Genomic DNA, 23,517 nt, shown 5'->3' with positions numbered 1-23,517 from the left:
GTCTCTTTGGTACATTTTGTACAAACATTTTCAGAGATAAAAATAAATAAATATTAAAATTAATGGTCACTTTATTTAACTTTTGCATTTCTACTTGTGTTCATCTGCACATTTGATGGTTTTTGCTGCATATCTGAAATATAATTTTTGAGCAAGTATGTATACTTACCAGATGTAAACAAACATTTTGTCGTAACAATTTCGTCGTTTTCCAACTTTGTCTTAACGGGCTTTCCCCCCTGCAAGTGCGTGCTTATAATATTAGCTTTTTTAATAATTTTATATTTATTTACATCGTTAATTGATGCAATATTTACTAAAATGAAAGAAGAGGCAAGAAAAACAAAAGAAATTAATATCAGAAGACATCACTAGATAATATCAATATTTACCCATAATAGATATTTTTACATGGTTTAAGACCATTTCTTAAAATTGATAATTTCTTGAAGTGGGGTTGAAGATTGTAAAATTGGAGACTCTTTTTTATGAGGGTTCAATAAAATTAAATGTGAAAGTGAAATAAAATTATGCTTAATGTAAAAACAGGTAGAAAATCAAATATTTTAATTATCTACTTATTTATTATAAATTTGTTTTGGTAATGTTATTAACATATAAATCGATAATACATTTTAATTATTATTTATTAATATATATTATAGAGAGAATAAGATAGTTTATTTGATAATCAAAGTATTTTATTAATTTTTTTTTGTAAAATAGGACTAAATAAAAATGTCAATCTCTTTGGTTGCAATATAGTACAAACTTTTCACAAATAATAAAAACAATATAAAATTAATTGTCAGAATAAAGGACCCGTCAGAGTTGCAAGAACTTCCTTCGTGAATACTTCTCAATTGATAGAATTTAACATAGAGAAACGAATAAAACTTGTGTTTGGTCCATTTGTCCATTTCATTATTTTCAGCAATACAAATAAATTTAAATAAAATTGTTCATTTTTTTGTTCATTTGAGTTTTTTGAATTTTATTTCAGCATCTTTTACATTTTTCTTTTGCATATCATAATTAACTGTTAAAGGTGAATGCTGAAATGAATTTAATAGTCATCATTTTTTTTTCTTTTATCTGAAACGCGAAGAAAAATAATATTTGTTTACTTCTCAAGTAAATGTCTTCATTTACCAGATTTTGCCTAGTATTTTGTCCAAATATTTTCTCCGTTTTCTAATCTTATCGATACCGGCTTTGCAAGGAGCATATATTGCTTATAATATATTCATTTTTACGTCAATTGAAAAATATATCATATAAAGTATACAATAGTTTCAATATAACAATGCGAAACTGATATAATCATCTTAATTATAAACACATTTTGTAATTTCAAATTTTGCAAATATTTTTTTTTAATAATTTAATATTTCAGATATAAACGTTTATTAGCTGCTCCATCAACATTAAAATAAAAAATGACATTTGATCATTTTATAAGTTAGACTCTAATAATTTATTACGGAGTCCGATGACATTGAAACTGAACTGCAATTGTCTAATTAGTTGGTAAACCAGATAGATATATAATTAAGAAAGATTTAATTGTAAATCTACGATTCCCTTGTTTCACACATATAAATATTGCAATTAAAAATAAATAAGTAAATGATTTATTTTTAGATGGAATGATATAAGAAAAAAAATAATAGGTGAGGTGAAAAGTTCTGAGCGTTTTTCGTTACATGGCTTTAGTGCATAAGGTTGGTCTCAAGAAGAAGCTCGATGTATTGGACAAAAACGCTCAGAACATTTTACTTCACAAATAATATAATTTATTCTAATTTTAAACACTAGAGAAAAAATAATCCGTCTCTTTGGTTGCATTTAGTATAAAAGTTTTCACAGAATATGAAAATTAATGGTCATTTTTTTTAAGTTTTGCATTTCTACTGTTCAATTGCGCTTTTGTTGGTTATTGCTGCATATCTTCAAATTCTATATTCAAATGTTGAAATTTTTCACTGACGACATCAATTAGATCAGGTACATTGTTCAAATTCATCTGTGGTCTAGCTTTCTTGTCATCGTCAGAGTCGATAGAATTTAAAACAGAGGATCGAATAAAACTTCTGTTTGGTCCAGATTCCTCCAGTTGATTTTTTAAAGCCATCAAACTTTTGATTTTGTCTGAAATATTAAAAGGAAACAATTACTATTTGTTTAATTTTTAAGCAAATATGTACACTTACCAGATTTAAACAAACATGTTGCCTTAATAATATTGTCGTTTTCCAACCTTATCTTAACGGGTTTTCCCACCTGCAAGTATGTGCTTACAATATTTGCTTGTTTAATAATTTTATATTTTTCCACATTGTTATTTGATGCCAGGTTTACTAAAATGAAAGAAGCTGCAAGAAAAAAATTAATACCAAAAGACATCACTATATAATATCAATATTTACCCATAATGGATGGAGAAATTTTTAAAACTAGAAAAATGTAGATACTATTTGGTTTGCTGCAGAAATTGCACTGACTACAAATTCAAACATTTGCAGATATTTATACATGGCTTTAAGACCATTTCTTAAAATTGGTAATTTTTTGAAGTGGGAAAGAAGATTGTAAAATGGGCGACCCTTTTGTTATGAGGGTTCAATAAAATTAAATGTGAAAGTGAAATAAAATGATGGATAATGTAAAAGCAGGTAGATAATCAATATTTCAATTATCTACTTATTTATTATAAATTTGTTTTGGTAAACTTATTAAATCGATAATACATTTGAATTATTATTTATTAATATATATATTATAGAGAGAATAAGATAGTTTATTTGATAGTAAAAGTATTTTATTAAAATGTAAAATATATTTTTTTGTACAATAGGACTAAATACAAATGTCAATCTCATTGGTTGCAATTTAGTACAAACTTTTTACAAATAATAAAAACCAAGTTGCCAGAACATCCTTTGTGAATACTTCTCAATTGATAGAATTTGACATAGAGAATCGTGAAGACGTGAAGTAGGAATGAATAAAACTTCTGTTTGGTCCATTTGAAACCATTTCTTCATGATTTTTTGCTCATTCGACTTTGTCTCATTTAAAATTGAAGTTATAAATTGTTAGTTATGAATTGGTATCGACTTCGCTTTGATTTTTCCATATGAATAGCATTAAACAAATTATTTATGTTCTCCGTAGCGTCTAAATTTGGAGGAAAATGATTTTTAATAATCATCATTTATTTCTTTTTGAAACGTGAAGAAAATTAATATTTGTTTACTTCTCAAGTAAATGTCTACTTACCAGATTTTGGCAAGTATTTTGTCCTAATAATTTGTCCGTTTTTTAATCTTATCGACACCGGCTTTCCATTTTTAATAATTTTATAGGTATTTCTTTGCCGCTTCTACATATAATGATACATTTTCAATGATTTTAAAATTGTCGATTCTTTTTAAATTAGGGGTTCTAAATTTAAGATCTACATATGAAATAAAATGATGGTTATTACTACTGACTAAAAGCACCTTTACTTTCATATATTCATTCCGTTATTATTCCATTGAAATTAACAGATAGCAATATTTCATGATGGACATAGAAAAATATTACTGAATTTATTTCATGTATTATATAATAAAATACTATTGTACTATTAACTTAATTCTATATATATACTTGTATACAAATATTTAATAAATATGATTCGTAAAACTTGTACACATTGATACACACATATATATATTTCTATTGACTAGTTTTTTTTTCAAGTAATTTTTTCATTAACTAAAAACATGCAGTCTAATTCATTTGCTTAATTTTAATATTAGCATGCTAGATGTAGGTATGTGTGTGTTTTTTTTCATTAAAAGTACATTAACCTTACAAGGTCATATTACTTCAAAACGAATCCATTGTGTTTCATTCGATGCTATTACATTTTATGCACCATAACAATTCCGTTTCCTAAAAATCGTACGCAATTTGTATTCAAATTTGTTATTTTACGTTTTTTTTTTCACCCAAAAAGCAATTTGCAGATGCTATCGAACTCGTTTGACATTGACAACAGTAATGACTCGTATAAATTATTAACAATAAAGGTTTTCGTTTCTTTTTTTCCATTGTTATTCATTTATTTAAAAAAAAAACTACTAATAACATTTAATTTGCAAATTCAGTAAAATTTAGGAAAGCGAAATAGTCAATAGCTGTGTAATGTGTCGCGATTAGTCCGAATTCTCTATAGTCCGATTTGAAAATTTCAATTCAACAAAATAAAAGTCAATATAAATAAAATCAATAAAATCCAAGTCAAGTCTCGATTAGTCCTGTTTCAGACAGTTTGAGATATTGGCTGTATTTTCAAATATTATTCACAATCAATTCCAACTCATGCATACAAGTTTATTCAATAAATATCTTTTTAATTGTTAATCTTAATTGAAAATAATAAGAAACAGTTTTAAAAATCAAGTGCATTCTTTGTATAAAATGTATATTTCGTGTTTTATAGTGTTGAGATTTTTTTTTAAATAATTACTGCCTATAATTTTTATAAATAAAATAATTGAATATGTTTGTTTTCCTGTAGAAAATATCTTTATTTTATAATTTTTCTGTAGTAAAATTGCCATAATTGCTGCAGTTATTTTCTATGGACATGTAAAATAGATGTTATTGAAAGAGGAAACTAAATATTATGTGTGTTCATTAAAACAAACTCTAGTTAGAAATGACCTGAGTATATCATCTATGCAATAGATAATTAACAAGTACGTGCAGTGAGTAATAAAGTAAGGGACATAAAATAAATTTAAATTGTAAAGTAATTACACTGTTGTTGGGGGTATTTAACGACCGCAGCGACACTTCTTGTAGACTTCTTTGTAGGTGCAAATATTTTCCAGAAATATTTATTATCAGGGATTATGCTCGTAAGTGCGTGAGAATGTGCGAACGCCCGACAATTATTTCGATACTGTGAAATTGTTAAATCCAGCGGGACGTTTCGCAGTGCAAAGAAAAGCAAAACGAAATTAATAAACGCAAATTGATCGTTGCGTGTAATTGTCCTGCGAAATTGAATCGGTAAAATATGCGCATCCCAGTTGATGCTTACTCACATTCAGTTTACTTAATATAATAATTATGTTATTTAATATATTGAACAAAAAAAAATAATAACCTGTTTAACGTAAACCGTTCAATTTGAATTGCCTTGCTAACGACCAAACGTTATAAATATTGCAATAATCCAATTGCAAGAATAACAAAGTAGAAAGGAAAGTATAAAAACAAGAGCATACCAGTAATGTCAACTTTTACTTTTTTCCAAAGTTGACAGTTTTGATTAATACGTAACATTAATCATATCGTACATAAAATCATGTCACTGGTTTCCATTTATGCAACGGTTGGATGTAATTGTTATTAAATGCGATGAGAGAATCGTATGTATTCTTTGTTATTTTATGCAATGGTTTAATGTCAAATGTTTCACACATGTTTACGATAATTGTAGATGATATTTATAAAATTCTAGTTCAGTAGGTTAATTATTAATTGTGGCATTTTATTTGTTTTTTTTTAATTTGATTCCATCTGCGTTAAAATTTCCACGTAACATTTCCAATTACTTATATACTGGAAAATGTTCACAGTTGCATCTTATACATAGAGTCGCATAGACTCGCGTTTCTCAAACATTATGGTTCGCCACCCCACTTAAAGAAATTCCTGCGACCCCACGAAGAATGGGTATGTGTAGAAAAACATCTCGAATTGACCTGCCATTAATTTTTCTGTGACCCCCTAAATATTTCTAGCCCTGTGGGTCATGAACCTCACTTTGAGAATCACTGGCATAGACTATATTACTATTATTGGAATACTCCAAAGTTTCCATGGTATTTTATGATGGATCCTATATCAATGCAAAATACTGTAATTATTATGCCAATGGATAAATAATCATAATTATATTAACAATATTAATAATATTTATTATAACAGTAAAATATCAAACATTTATTTTATATAAAATAACAGATTTACAATATTATCACAATATGGAGATTGTAATCTAAATACATTATAAGTATAGTAAACTATGAAAAAATATACATTAAGACCTCGTTTCTAAAGATAAAGCGCTAAACGAAACAGCGTTATAGGAGGTCATTTTTACACATAGCAAATTTTGGCAAATTCAAATCCCGGCTCTTTTGATATTTTTTTGGCGGTAAAATCTATTTTTTAAAAGTAATTAAATGCTTAAATTGCCAAATCATCATTTCAAATATATTAATTACAGATATTTTTAAAAATTCCTATCATTTCTTTCAACTTTTCTTTTATACATAATCATATATTTTCCTAAGAAAATACAACCTTTCTGCAAATTCGAAGAATAGTTCTGTGTTTTCTTTTCAATACTTCGAAATTCTGATATTATTAATGTTTCGTGGTAAATGTCGTATAAACCAAACTATAAGAATATTTTTGGAACTTCGTAGAATTGATTTCAGTACAGAAACATTTTGCCGAATTTTTGAAAAAGGTTTTAATTTCTGTCAATAAAATCCTTTCAACTTTAGAAATTAACACGAAATAGTAATATATAATAAAGATAGATGAAATGTAATTGATAATTTAAATTTGAACGATGTGAAAAGTGTACTTGATTTGGGTTAAGAATTATAATTAGCAATTTGTGACAATGGTGTAGGTCAATGTTTCTTTGAAACTAACTTCAAGACGTTCATAAACCCTTGTGGAATTTTACGCATATTGTCGTACGAGTTATTACGTAAGCAGCGTAAGGTCTTAAAGAAGCGTTAGTCACAGATCTGTCGCCTAGCAACGCTCTTTATGTCCGAGTAGAATCTTCGCGACTGGATCGCTGGTATTATAATTGTATATAACCCATGAACCTCCAGCAACGTTGATGTTGATTGCATGCATTTCTAAACACCCGTCAAGCTGACCTTTATCATTTTACAAGATTTAATTGAATTATTCGCGTGCACCCAGCACCATAGTACAGAGAACCAGAGGAAAGCGTAATAATTATCAAGACTTCGCTATACATTTTGTGTTTCTTTCCATCATCCTCCGACTTGTTAGCTAGCTCATTAAGGTCATCATCTCTCCGTCGTAATTGAAAAACGATTCCGCGTGACGAAACTCTAATCATTCGATGATAATTATTACTTCTGATCAACAATGTGGATATAGTACATGTAAACTGTCTATTTATTTATACTGAATCAGATTTACGTTGTTCGGTTTAAATTGTTTTGGGATCTATACAGTTTCTATTTAGATGCTAGACAGACGCCTTATTATAATTAAAGTATAAATCATTGTTAATGCATGAATTGCACCTTCTTTATTTATTTAGTTTATTTTATTCTGTTTTTAGATTGCAAAACTTTTTCAATACCGGTTGCACAATGCAATTTGTTATAATTAGGTTACTGCCAACTGAGAGCGTTATTCAATGCTACTAATATTGAACCATTTAGAAAACGTTAATAACAGAAGAATGAAAATGCAAATGATGAAATTCACAGTTATACATCGAATTTGCGTTCTGAGAACAAATGTGTTTTTTTTTATAATCGTTAATAATTATTATTCTATGAAAATTGAATGTACCAACAATAAAAAAAAGAAAACTTTACATATTAATTATAGTAAATATTTACTATTATATTTTATTAATTACTTATATCTGGTAATTTGTAACTTTCAGTAAATTAGTTAAAGATTAATTTCAAAATATATTTTCATAACTGTGAAGAAAATAGTAGTATTTTCTTCACAGTTGATGATAATAATTTAATGTACAGAAAAGTGGAGATTATTTTACGAAAATAGATGTTTAATTATATAGAATCATACGTCGATTAACGAGGTAATTTCGTGGATCGTATGTTATTCTACGTAATTACTTCGTTATCAGAGGTAAAAAATACTATAACCAGAATGGGAACACGCTACTTCTTAAAAAAAGAGAAAAACTTAGTTTTTCAACTTACATCAACATACAAGTACAATCATATTTGAAAGTTGATTATTTGTGTTTTTTTTCTGTTATTTAACACTTCTTCTTAAATCTTAATATGTACTAATGTCTTTTTAAAATCATTGGTTGTTAACATTTTTTCGGCAGAAACTTCTTTAATTTATACTATTTATTTGTCATAATTTGTCCAACATGTTAAGATAAGTGTGAAGGTTTGTGTAATAATAAAAGAGCTTTTTCTTCAAAATGGCTTTTTTTAAATACTTGAAATTAATAACTTCGTTATATCGAAGCTTAGTTATTAGAGGTATTGTTAAGCAAGGTATGACTGCATTTTTTAAAATTTTGCCTGGACTTGCAAACAAACTTCTAAAAACTCTAACTTGTTACTAGCAGATATATAGTGCTAAAATAAATTAACTGTTCAAATAAAAATTGATACTTTCTTTAATAGAATATAATATTTTGGAAGATGTACTATCTGTTTTGTTGCATTTGTTTTTTGTCGTTTTTTATTAAATAATTGTGGTAGCTACATTGAAAAGTATATTTAAGAAAGTATTTTATTTATGTTAATCTATTTATTCAAATTTATGCAGTCAGTAATACGGATTTTAACATATTTAAAAGTAAAAACCTTGATAAAGTGTGGTAAGATAAGTATATTTTGAAATTTTTATAATTCCCCCGACATATGAACAACCCTTTGGAACGGAACTAGTTCGTAAGTCGGAGAATAAATGTATAAGGAATTATGATTTAATCTTATAATTAAACTCATACAAATGTCTATTAACAGTTATTCGTTAATGTTTAACAAAGCAATGTTACATTTAGAACACTTATAAATTAATCAATTTTATTAATGATTTAATCCAATAAGTGTCTCTATTATTTTGATTATCAAAGTATTGCATTGTTCAATAGCAACAATGTAAATTCACCTAATTTAATCTTTAATGCGATAAACACAATGTTAAACATATATAATCATTATAATAAACCATTAAATTATGCATGGTTAGAGTCATTGTCTCATTACGTTTTATACTAGCAAATAATTTAACTGTGCATTTGATAATGAATAATTTTCTGAATATAGATATTGTTTTTTGTTTTGTTGAGAATTTAATTGATTAGTATGGAAATATGTTGCCTCACCTTGCGTTCACGTAACGAAGCCGCATGACATATATTTCATTAAATAATAATAAATATTTACGTTTATCGCACATTATTTCGCTGTCTGATTGTTTGTTCTACCTTTTTTTTCTTGATTTTAATTGGACATCTTATTTCACATGGAAGTGGCATCGCACAAGAACGAAAACGACTTCGTGCTATGTGACACACTAACAATGCTAAATGACAGTTATGTGACACTATTTTATACGTGTTATTGTTTTGTCCGAGGAGCATTTGTTTACTTTTTTTGATGTAACATTCGTGAAATTGGATCTCTAATGCATTTACGTTCACCTACATATGTATTCAAGGTGTGCAGTTTATAATGATTTAAATTGATGCATAATTGTTTAAGGTCACGCAATAATTGTTAAGTAACTTGTAATGTTACGTGTAATTCACGTAAAGTTTGGAAGAGTACTACCACATATTCAAATAATCAATAAGCAAGTTGAAACACATGATATGCTTAATTTTAAATAAAGAAATGATTTTATATAGAAACAAAGTGAAATCATTAAAAAAAATCATTCAGTAAGATATATTTTTGAAAGTGTTTGTCGTACTTTTCACCAATTATGTGTAAATATTGGAACAAATCATAATAAAATAATTTGATAATAAAATTTATTATTTATGATATTGAAGCATGTGTATATTTGATAATTTTATTATATTTGGTAACTTGTACAAGTACATTGCGCAAAAAGCAAATACTACTGTATTAAAGCAAAATTTCGCATTAATCAGGTAAATTTCTAAGGAAAATGGGTGTTAGGTAAATTTCTATGGAAAATATTCACAAAATGTTTATGATTAAGCAATTTGGGTGGGTTATGAACTAAACTTTATTTCGACAGACCAAAATTACTCAGGTAAATCAGGTAAATTTCTATGGAAAATCGGCAGTGGTAATAAAATTTTAAAATTTTTTTTTACCTTGGAAACTTGCCGACATAAAGTATTTGTGGTACCTTTCAGCAATTGTTTGAATAATCTGGTGAATTATTATTATATTGAAGCGAGTGTACACGCTACTTTCTTTGAAAATTTTAATCAAGTTCTTCTTGAAATTTTATTTACATCATTGTTATCAGAAAAAATAACTACCAACTGTAATTATTACCTTGCCTTCTCAGTATGTAACTCATTAATGTTAATATATGGAATTAGAAACAATGAACATTTATTTTGTTTAGTATGTAAATTGAAATTACATTTTATAGAATAAAATGTTTCGGTTTGCGGCGCCCCTAATATATTTGAATTTTTCTACTGAGCCCCAAGTCTATCTCAGGACAAACATAATGTTAATATAGTAGTTTTTCTTCAAACAGTTTGGGAAATCCATATATTTTCCAGATATTTTCACAAAATTGAAAAAAAAAACAATTATCATTCACTATTGTGTCTGACTTTCAACAAACAAATCTCTGAAGAAAATTAAAGATAGAAAGCAAAATGTACAATATTAATTTGTTTAAAAATTGTCTACTCCAGAGTTTCCTAAACGTTTTTGGTTTTCGGTACCCTTATTATTTCAGAATTTTTTCGCGGCGCCCCAAGTCAAAACATTGGTGAATCTCAGGGCGAACTTTATGTTAATATATCAGAATTTTCGCGGCGTACACTTTGGAAACCCCTGGTCTACACGAAGCATTTGTAGTACTTTTCACAAATTATTTGAATATTGAAGCTAATTATGAAAAAAATGTGATAATAAAATAAATTATTATTATTTATTACCATAAAGTAAAGAATACTTACTTTGTTTTATTTGATAAGATTATTGTAATTGATATCTTGTGAAAATAATGTTGTTCGCAGTTATAAATACATTAAATATTACATCATACATTACAAGTATTACGTAAACGCAATTTTAGTGATAAAGAGAAAAATTTGTGAATAGCATTAACTACATTTTTTGGCAATTGTTTTTTTAATAACCTAGGAAAATGTTCTAAAATTGAAGTATTTTTTTAACAAATTAAAAATATTTCTTAAATAAAACAATTTACTTTATGAATTACAAAATGTTTCTATGTAAAACCATTATTATCTGATTACAAATATTTAAATATTATTTTAGTATACGTCGATCATTATATAGTTCCATTCTTATAATTGGGTGTGGAGCAAATCCCATAAATAACAATCAACAAATACTTGCTATAATTATTATTAGTTATGTGTATTATTATTTATTCCATTTTGTTTTGCTTCATTTTTTCTTTCCTCATTCACAAAACACACGGTATTCGATGAAGTCACGTGTGTGATTGCAAATCGTAACAATTACATTATCACAAAGAGCACTAAATCACGGACACTTATAAAACATAATTAATATCCCCCGTACGAGAGAATTACCACACATTTACCAATGCGAGGTCGAGCTCTCAACATTTATTTCTTCGATTGAGCAAAATCCAAGAACAAAAAAAAAAGAAAAGAACATGCACTTTTTTTTGTATCCATATGAATATTTAAGATACTTACATAACGTTTATTTTTATTTCACTCCTTTTTCGAATGTCATTCAATTGAATTACAATCAAGCTACGATATGCCTATACAATAACAACGTCGAAACGAAAAATAAAAGAGAGCTCTTCAAGTGATTTATAACATATATATGTTGCCCATGTACGAAAACCTTTTCACTTGGCATTGTGCATTTATGCAATTTATATATCCATCACGCAAATCTTATTTCGCATTTCCAGTCCATGCACACATACGTATAATGCGCCGGTGTATGTAGATGTGTCATTTTTATTATCCCAGTCGTTTTGCAAACTCCTTGCAAAACGTAATTTATTTCCACTCTGGTATTTAAATATGAAATTTGAACGAGCGCAGATAACTGTCTTGAAGGATTTATGCGACTGTCAAATTTTTGACGCGAGCGAAATCATTCGAATTATGTGTGCCAATGTCAGGGTTCTTTTTTTTTTTGGTAAAGTTCGTTTCTACTTTTTTCTTTACGAGAAAATGCAATATAATACGATTCGTGTAGTAATACGAGTAAGTAAAGTGAAAATAATGGACAATTACTTTGTTTATCTTATGTTGTAATCGTTTGCTACCTTAGACATTAAATATACTTTTTTTTTGAAGCGAATTAATAATTAGTTTTAATAGAATAACCATGAAGTGGAGCTAACAATGATGTCTTTATAATATCAAGGACAAAAGTTTGCAAACTGTATAAATATATTAATACATTTAAAATACAGTGGAACCTCGCATAACGAGCAAAATAAATTATAAGAAAAATTACTAGCTTAACGAGCGACGTTTTGCATAACGAGCGATGATGAGAAAAGAAGTCCTGGATTGCGCGCCTGCTACATCATTTTGTGTACACATATTATGTGTATTTTTGAATATGTTTCATTATACGAGTAAAAATCCGGAAATTTAGGAACGGATTACACTCGTTAAGCGAGATTCCACTGTATGTTATATAATGTGATAATTATTTATATTGTATACAGCAATACCTCACATACTCTGACTTTGATCAGTCCGGATTCACTATAGTACGGTTTGAAAAGTAAAAACAACAACAACTTTTTATGCTGTTTATTTTTCTGCAGTTTTAATGGGATCCGGAATATTTGTGCAAGTTGTGTAAAAAAATATTCATTATTATTTGAATTACATTGTTATTTTGATTAGTCTAATAGCTTTATTTAATTAAAAAATAATAATTTGATGGATCTCTTGAAAATATCAAAAAATGTAAAAGCTTTGGGGTTATTTCTTGTGTCAATTTGAATAAAATAATTTCCAAAAGATTTACTGATAATATTATAAAATTCATATTTTTCTGTATTACCTTGAATTTTAATAATACTATAAGACGTTTGGAAATTTTCTTAATGATTAAACTATATTGTATCAAATAACATGAAAATAATGGCATGGAATTTAATATGATTAAAAGAAAATTATTAATTTAAATTTGGATATAATTCATGTAAATTTTACATTTTCTAAAATAGTTTATGAGAATTATATTTTGTTTTTAATTGGTAATTTTTGTTAAAATGAAGTCCTAAAAAATACATAAATCAAGAGAAATTTGACTTTTCGTTTGATTTTCGTAATTCTCAAATTAAAAACATTGCAAATGATTGTAGTTATTCGCGAGAAAGTATTAAAAAAATAACTTTGAAATATTTACTTTCTTTCGTCTATGAAATAATTTAAAAAATTGAATCCTTTTAACATTAACATTTATTTTTTTTTATTTAGTGAGAAAAGGATGAAAAACATATTTTTTTTATTTGTTGTCTGATTGATCATAAAAATGATTTAAAGAAAAATACTGTAAACTGTCTTTGTGGGATTCTCGTTCAAAAGCTAAAAAAATATAATATTTTTGTATACAACAATATAGTGTATACGATTAGTCCAGATTCACTATAACAATCACATAGATTTGTCGTTAGAGGCTCCAACTATATGGATTAAAATTTTAAAATAAAGAAAATTAGCAAAGAAAATATTTTTTATCAATAACAATTCTTCTCCGGTTACACTGACTAGTCTTTAAACATATTTTTTTGTTAATGTAAAAATAATAGTCTCTAATGTCTTGATCGTATGAGATGCTGGAGATTTTGTTATTTCCTCTTCAACATGATTCGAGTACAGCACGTGCTATGACAACCGTAGGGTAATTCCGAAGGTCAAGATTCTTGACTTACATTTGTATATTTCTTAGGTACTTTTCATTACATATAAATATTTTATATTACATTATATATGAAATATACATTAAATTCATGCGGTTTTCGTTAAATTCATAAATATATATTACGTATTTATATATTCATTGAAAATACGGAATGGTGTTAAATAACCGTGAAACGATTCGATGTGTAATTTTTAGAAAATACTAAGATGTGGATTATTCCGTAATTGAAGTCAATATGAAAGTGCATGATTACGCGTCCAGCGAGCGCGGAACAAAATCGAAATTATAAGTGTGTGATGTTATCAAAAACGGAAAAGAAAGAAGAAAAAAAGGAACAGAAACAGAAACAACAACAACAAATCTCGTCGACCACGAACCAAACAAAATGCAAAGTGTTCGGCTCGGTTCACTTTCGAATCGCCGTTTCGATTGTTCGTAACTTTCGAAAAGGTAATTGATAGACAGTATTATTGTCGGATCGTTGCTGAGATGATTTACTTTCTGGTCTGCATGGATGGGTGTACGCCATAACAGTACGTACAAAACTGCGACTCATCATCTACCATTTGTCATGGCAACGGTCGTGACAAGACCACAACATACACACTCACATACACATCATCATCATCCACCACGAGATCCCAAATAATAATAATGATAAAAACAACAACGAAGAAGAAGGTGAAGGAGGAAGATGATGATGAGGTAGTAGTAGTAGTAGAGTATAGGAATACAATTGCATGGCGGTAGTTTCTAGAGTGGACGGTGAAAATGCCCCGTCGTCTCTCAAAAGGGTAATACAAAAATTATCTATAGTTTACAATCACATCTCTATCGTGGATAACCTTTGCATTCATACGTAATCTTTAATTCAAACGAAAACCAATAATTGAATGCGATTATCGTTCCATCACCGTTAGTCCATTTCTTTATTGTTCAGATTTATTTGATGTTTGATGGTATGCGATTATCCCAATTCGGAAATCGTCCGTTGTAACAATGCGCAGAAGCCGAAAACTCCGCTAATTATATTAATTAAATCCTTATATGTGATGTTTCGAGTACACTTGGAACCTTGTACATCTTATTTGGACTGCGGCATGACGCGATTGCTAATCGTATGCTAATGAAATTGTTAGCAAAAGATCAACAAACTTTGATTAAAATAATTACTGAATTGAACAATTTTGTCCAAGCAAACAAGTTGATGTAAAAAGAAATTACCTTTTATTTATATTTACACTAAATGCAAATTTAGAACCAACTTCCTAGTATCTATATGTTTAATGATTCTGGCTATCAAGGTCCTTCCAATATGTTTATATAAGAGGTAATATAAATTCACATCAAAATAAACAACTATTCATTCGAATTGTACTAATTGATTAACTCATAATTAAAATTGTGTGAAATATAGTAGTATTAAGAAATTAATATAGAATAAATTGAAACTTCAGATGGAAATATAATCATTTATAATTAGATATCTATTTTTACCGTTGATTGAATATAATTATATAATCATCAAAAATATAAATGGTAATAGCTAATAGCACGTACTATATTATTTTTGCTGGTATGAGATAAATAAAGTAAGACCTCGTTTAGCGTTTATTAAGCGTTCCTAGACGACAATAGAAACAGTGACAGGCGTATTAAATATAGTACATGAATCACATTAACATATAGTAAATATGTAAATTTAGAGCATTTTTAGACTTCAAGTAGACTGCTTCATAACGAATCAACGTTAATCGATGAAGCGCTAAACGAGGTCTTAATGTATTATCTTACGATGTGTAAATTAATGTATTTAAATTAGCATACTTATTTATACACACTGTGCTAGAATTGTTATTTTATTTTTACTGTCATCGAATTTAGATACCCAATGTCTTCACTAAATTACGTTGATTATATTAAGTTTTCTGTCAAATATAGTGTAGCATTAGAAATTATGTGCAATAACAATACAATGGAACCTCGCTTAACGAAAACTTCGCTTAACGAGCAAAATAAATTGTAAGAAAAATGACTCACTTAACGAGCGACGTTTCGCATAACCAGTGAGAAGAGAAGACTCGTATTGCGCGCCTGCTACATCATTTTTAAAACTTGTATGCACATTTTATGTGTATTTTTGAATATGTTTCACTATACGAGTAAAAATCCGCAAATTTTAGAACGGGTTAAACTCGTTAAGCGAGGTTCCACTGTATATATTTAAAAACATAATGTTTTATAAAACAATATTAATTTGCATTCTGTGTGACTTAAGAATAATCGCGAATAAAGCTATGAAACAAATTATGTAAGACTTTCATACACTTTCTTATTACAAATGACTCAAACACATATCTATAATTCTCATATCTTATTCATTGAATATATGCAACATAATTTTATTATAGAATAACGTTATGAAAGGAAAGTTATTTATATACAAACTTGTGATATTTAAAATGTCATTTGGATCAAAATAAAATTGTTCTTTTTACAAATTAATTGATTATAATATTTTTTTTAGTAAATTGTTTTTTTTTATTATTAACTTTTTATTAATATAGAAATCAATCTAACGTTTGATTATATTTTTTGTAAAATATACAACAAAAATAAGTCGACATAATTATATATGGTCGTTAGCATTTTGTACTGGTTTAACATTTTATGTTTCATTATGATTTTATGTGTAATTAAATATGATGACCAAAAATATTAATTTTATTTTAATTTATTCATTTTTATTTTTATATGTAATAAATATTGTTATTATAATAAAAAAAACTTTAATTTATTGTGTACATTAAGAATAAGTCGGAAATATAAGTCAATACATATACAAACCAACACATAAACAGAAATTATATAAATGGAATGAAGAGATAAATATAATTTGTATACTGATCTAATATAGAAAAAAAGCTATGTTGTTGTTTTTCATATAAATTAAAGCATTTTAAGAGTTATATAATATTATAAGAAGTTAAGGAAGAGGAAGGAAATTGATTAGTTCTGTTGATTTGTTGTACGGATACTGAGGGCAGCTTGAAGAATAAAAAAAAATAATGTGAGTTTGATGTGGAGAACAAAGTAAGAAAAGCAGAGTAAAAAGAAGGAAAAGCGGCTGAGAAGGAAGGAAAAAAGATGATGCGGTAAATTATGTAAATATAGAGCGAAAGCAAATTATGTGTACAAGTAGACAGAAGCAGGATATCTTAAGTGTTGCAGCGGCATTAACGTTTTTCCTGCAAGAGGAGATGTTTACTGCGAGAACCTAGGCGGCGATAGACCTAGAACTAAGATCGTACTTCGTCTGTCCATAGTAACCTTTTCCACTTGGAAGCGAATCGGCCGTTTCGTCTCCTTTCCATCTTCCTATATATGCAAATTAAATTGACCACCGACACAAATCCTATATATTCACATTATAAATCGCCATCGATAATATTTTATCGCTGTTCGCGTTCCCTCGGCTACTTCCATATATATATATGCATATATATTATATATATATAACATATATATATACTTACACATGTAGATGAAATAATTAATAGTGAAACTTTTAATGCGACTTAATCAGACTGGCCGGGAATACTGTGGGAAAACGCATCCATTTCGCTTATTATTAACATATTAATGCTGCTGTCCATTTATCGACGATGCTAATAATATTAATGGAAAGGCTGACGTAGTGAGAAATAGGGAGTGGAAAACCCCGTTCGGATTATTTCCATTTCTACACACACGAGCGCACTAAATCCAAATCACACGTTGATGCATCATGTGTGTGTGTGTGTATGTATATACAAAGTACAGGTTCGAAGAATACCATTTCCTAATAGCACATGGGATCGTAATTAACGTGAATATGACAAATGACATTCGCAGAACTTGGCACATGTCTTAACATTTACGAAGCAAAGAGAGAAAAAATGCAATACGTAATTACGAGGTATTAGTGTTGTTCTTTTGTTCGTTAATCCATCCATCAAATTAATGCCTCATGGGGATCTTCATATCTATAATAATATGAGCAGAACTTTAGAATATTACAATAGATCATTAAGATTTAACTATAATTTTGTGAAAGCTATCATAGTTGCGGAATTTTATTAATTTTAAATACTAATCAAGACATGATTATTATATTTCATATAAACTATTCATAACGTAAATATCCAACAGGCATACCATATGATATTGAAACTGTGCTACTATATATTTACAGCAGTTGGTACACCTGAATAGCATTTGTGTTATGTGTATGCAACATAATAATCATGGCTAATTCAAAACATTTTAAAGAAAATTATTATTAAAATATTTCCAAATATATAAAAAAACATATTATTCTTGTAAAACTTGAAATCTCAAATTTTATTTCTAATAAAATCTATATTATCTATACAATTGCTCTGATTTAATATGTCTATTTGCTACGGTTAAGGTTTCTCTTCCATCAACTACAAGGTCCTTCAGTCATGTCTATTATATAATTATGTGTTAATCTAATAAATCATTTTCATTTAATTTTGATTTAATATTATAGGTTTGACAAATTGACAGTTAAGATATTAATAAATTCCAATGTACAATTGTAGGTGGCGCAGATCAAGTAAATTAACAATTTTAATGATTTTGATTGCAATCATTATACAATTGTATAAGTGTTTTCTCTTTTCTATTAACATTGTTTTATATAGCAGTAATTACAATAATTGAATCATTCAAAGTGCAGAATTGTAACATGAATGATTCATAAAGTTGTTAAAATCTGCATGTGATAAATACACAACACTTAAAAGAGACATTTGAAAACCTTTTAATATTTCATTCTATACCATTTTCAAATATTTATTATATACCAAGTATCGGAATTATGAATACGGGTGACGTGATCCAAGTAGAACTTTTGCTGTTGCCTGAAAAACGGTTAGCGTTTGCCGTCTAAGAACTCATCTTAAGAGTTAAATGAGATCTTACTGTATCTTAATATTGATATGTTATAACTAAATATTTTGGATGATATAAATATGAGAGTAGATAATAAATTACGTAACATGAAATTACAATCAAGGACAACATTTTATTACAGCAGTGGCTTTCAAATATGACATATCTTCAGATCAATGTCCTTTAATGCACGTTCATAAATTATTGCAATTCCGTCGCATATATAGATATATGGGTCAAGATTTTGGATAGTCGTTTAAGTTCATTTTTAATAGCATTATGTTTATCAGATCATTTTGCATCATTGCTTATTTATTATTCATACAAACCTTTTATCATATTTTTTAACTGTTCTTTTTTTGTAAATAAATTATTTTATAAAATCTCTAATTAATAAATTTATTTAGTAACACAAACACAAACCACATTGATAATAATTTGTTTTCAAGAAAAAACAACTTCCTACTTTTTTTATAGTATGTTTGAAACTTTAGATAACTTCTTCTTCAAGTCTGAAAATGAGATAATATTGTTTAAACTAAATACTCAATGTTAAGCGTCATATATCTTAGATAGTACTTAGATAGTAAATTTAGGAATATAAGTTTTTAAATTATACTAAGTTTGTAGAATGTCAGGTTTATAGAGAATTTTAAATAGAATGTTAAAGTATTTGGATCTGTAAGTTACTATTTTTTTTGTATCTCCCAAATATCGCAAGTGTAAGTAATAGTTTAAGTTTGACAAGTATTCATTTTAAAGTTCTCAAATTGTACATATTGTATTGAATCTCAATATTTTTTATAGTATTTCATTATATACTATACGAAAAGTAGTTTGATAGAGGTATAGCTTGATATGTATAACGTTGATTAAACTATAATGTTAATGCGTGCTTGTCGACTAGGCGAGATTAATTATTCGAATTTAAGTTGTTTGAAGGAGGAAGGCGAAGCAGGAAAGTGAAAACGGCATATAATTCAGAGACATTGAAATGGTAAGTGAGTTTCGCGCACCGAGACCGGCTAATATATTTCCTCGAGTGATATTTATGCAACCGACTAAAGCTGACATTTATTAATAATATACGTCACATAATTAAATGCAATGACAATGCGAGCAGAACTAAATAATATTTCGTACACACATGCCAAAAAATATAGTTAAACAAAAATAAAATAACATAAATGGGAGCAGCCACAGCAGCAACTTCGGATCTCATTTTGGGATTGCGTGGGTGAGAGTGAATTATCGTTAGCTGAAATGGACTTCTAATGCTGAGTCTTGCAAAGCGCATAATGCGGGGCATTACTTATTTTTAACGACATTCGTTATGCGCGAAACGGTTATTACTTACTCTCTAAGAATCCACCCTGAAGTGGTTTGTTTATGTTTACGGTTTTAATTTCACTTAGGAATGTAGGAAACTACCAGATATTTAGAGGCTGTTACTCAAGTTATCCCACACTCATCTTGGTTTCATTACATTCCCGTTCCACATAATGCATGTACATATATTGAAGATGGAGGAGAATGAGGTAAATGCGAGAGGAATAAAAGGAACATTGTGTGTGTGTGTGTTATGCAAAGCAAAGGTTAGGATGTGTATTGTGGTCTAATTATAAAATCAAGTGGTCGAAGATGAGTAGAATCGTCCTTTTTGATGCTACGACGTAATTACGCAGCAAGAGTGTGTGGTTTGGAAATGAAATAGGATGAAACTTGAAATTTCTGAAAATGAAATGGGCTCTTTCTTTCTCTCTCTCTCGTAATTGGAAATGGAATAGAGGTGGAACGAGAGACTTGGTGTGGTGTGTGGTGGTAACGTGCCATGGTTTTCCGCTCCATCCATATAATGTGATTAATTTTAGTGCGCGCTTGCGTTTCCTCTGTCCTTGAGTCCGTCGCAGAAATTATATAGAACGGGTCGTTGGTTCACTTCGGTCTCTCGGCCGCTCTTTTCAACTATTTTATATTCCCTCAACTGGAATCCAACAATTTGCTTCGCTCCAACCAGAATAGCCAATGGAACAGCGATATTTACACACACCCAACACAGATTCTCAAGGAAAACAATGCTGCTGAAAACTTTATCATTTCTGTTATGTACAATGAAAAATGCATAACTCTGAAACTTATTCCAATAGTTTTGTATAACAAATACATCATAAAAACATTATATTAAAGATATGCCGTTATATATAAAGTATTGAAAAAAAAAGAGTAAATTTTATTACATTTACATATTCCTATTTGTTATTTATTCTTTGAACTGAAACTCAAAAATTTACTTTGTTCCAACCAGCATGGACAAGGAATAGTAATATTTATATACAAGTAAACCACACTACATATATAATGTCCATTTGTAATATCAATGTCGCATTATTGTAGATGCGTGACATGAGATCTAAATGTCAAGTGCAAAGTGCATTTGGATCTGCCAGTTCAGTTCCAGTGTCATTGGACTTTATACAACCAATAAGAATGTGTTACGCGTAGTGCAGATTTAACATAATGACAAACTAAATAAAATTTAACTGCAACATAATATTAATATAACAGTTTAAAGGTTCATGATTTGTATTGTTAAGTGTGGATTAATATAAAGATACTTTTAACTAAATCTTTTAAAGGATTTATAGGTATATGATTTCTGTTGTTATTCATAGCATAAATACTCCTACATCTATTTTTTTTTTTTTGAAGAATTGAAGGTATTCTTGAGACTTCTATGAATCAACAAAATATGATGTGCTTCTTAGGTTCGGCCCACAGTTTGAGTGTTTCATGTCGAAGAGTTACAAGAAAAAAATAATACGCCGAATGTTTCATATCTCGTCGATTACAATGGTCACACCCAAATTGAGGTGAGGAGCTGCTTCGGTTTGCAGTTGTAAACACTCGGCCAACAATGGGACTGCAATAATGAAGAAATATGTTGATCATCGTTCATCTTCCGATGTCGTTTCAATGCAATATTACGGATAAATGATATCCGAGGTGGTCATGGGCAAATCGGACAATTGAATTCGAATGGCGTCCAATTAGAGGCGTACCTTAGGATGTGGATGTGAAGAGCGTTATGCTTGGATATAGACATTTTTGTTGCGAGCAGGAAGAGAGGACTCCTCCAAGGAGGTATAATGGAGCTCGCGAAGATTGATGTTAACATGTGTATGCATTCATGTGTGTATGTGTATTTGTGTTGTGAATAGAGGAGGCAGAATAATTGTAATATGAAATGGTTTGTTGGTAACTTGAGGAGAGATCCTTTCGGGTTGATCCGAATGTTGGGTGGACGATTACAAAAGAGCGTATCTTCACTCTCTTGTTATAAGACAGACAGACGGAAAGCGAGAGGACACATCGGACATTCTATACAACAGAGTCACATGCAATATACACACATGTTTATATATATATATATACACTTATATTATATATATATATATATATATATATATACTACATGTGTGTGTGTGCGTGCGTTTGTATATGTATGTGTATAAGAGTTTTACACATAGGAGGTATACACATACAAGAGCTCCTTCAACCTTGAATTTTAATCACGAGACTTTGTGTCCCGTCTCGTTCCACTCCTTTATATCCATATTTGTGGGGGCCCTCTGCGTCTCAGTCGCACCCGTTCGTCCCACATCGCACTCACCTCGCTGCACATTCGCTCAGGTATACACTTAAAGGCACAGACGAACGAACAAGACCATTGTTTCACTTGCCTCACACTGTCTACACTTTTCATGAAGAATACCACCAATCCTATATAATACCACACTCATACATGAAGAAGACTTTTCGAAACACTCGAAACAGATTAACTTGAACTCTTCTCCTCCACCTCCGTCGTTTTTTTTTTCAAAAAATAAGTGTAGATTACAGACAATCTATCAGCATGGACTTTGAATAAGCATCATATCAAATCCATATATTGCTGATCCTTATAACTCTTAAAATGGTCTATAAGATGTGAGAAACACAAGATAAATAGTCTGAATATGAGATGAAAAATGAAGTTAAACATGTCATATAAAAAGTTGTAAATTAAAACTAAACCTCGATCATTTAAATAAATGCAAAGTTAATACTTTTCATGACTAACCAAAATATATAGTTGATTGGAAAAAATCTTCAAATACTTAAATTGTTATAAACATATTTTGGATAAGAATTATTTCTGTGAAAAATATATTCTTGAAAAGCAATGGTCGACAATTCAAAGTACACTGCATTGACTAATATAATTGTAGCTCAAATCGACTTAGTCAAGGTCTTCCAAAATGTGCATTAAAAACCATTTGCATAACATTAGTTGGAAATAATTATGTATTTGGAACAAAATGTTTCATTTATGTAATACTATATAATTTATTTACGATAATCAAATTTATATACATATATATAAAAGTATTTGATTAAGCTTCAATTTTCCTTTATGTATTAAGTATTTTAATCTATAATATTAATATCTAACACTGTGTTATTTTTTATAAATTCCAAATTTCTTCCTTTTAATAAGATTCTTTAAGATTTTTTAAAAGAATTAGAAAATAATTAATTAATTATTCAATTCTAAATAATTAATTAATTCTTTTCAACTTTTCAAAATCTCACCGATTTAATATTTCTAATT

The 23,517-nt window shown here is 28.5% G+C and overlaps 1 protein-coding gene across 1 annotated transcript; it reads right to left on the bottom strand.

Moving 5' to 3' along the window:
• Positions 1 to 1,929: 1,929 nt before the first annotated feature.
• On the bottom strand, positions 1,930 to 2,433 carry LOC108564268. Its single transcript, XM_017923262.1, has 3 exons — positions 2,430 to 2,433; positions 2,214 to 2,375; positions 1,930 to 2,151 (listed from the first exon to the last, which is right to left on the bottom strand). Exons 1-3 carry the CDS (start codon positions 2,431 to 2,433, stop codon positions 1,937 to 1,939), a joined length of 381 nt encoding a protein of 126 aa, XP_017778751.1. The 3' UTR covers positions 1,930 to 1,936.
• Positions 2,434 to 23,517: the final 21,084 nt, after the last annotated feature.

Source organism: Nicrophorus vespilloides, unplaced genomic scaffold, assembly GCF_001412225.1.
Source record: "Nicrophorus vespilloides isolate i.1.1-1 unplaced genomic scaffold, Nicve_v1.0, whole genome shotgun sequence".
In the NCBI taxonomy this organism is placed as follows: domain Eukaryota; kingdom Metazoa; phylum Arthropoda; class Insecta; order Coleoptera; family Silphidae; genus Nicrophorus; species Nicrophorus vespilloides.
The sequence above is the reverse complement of the archived record's forward strand: the minus strand, read 5'-3'. Positions and strand labels throughout refer to the sequence as shown.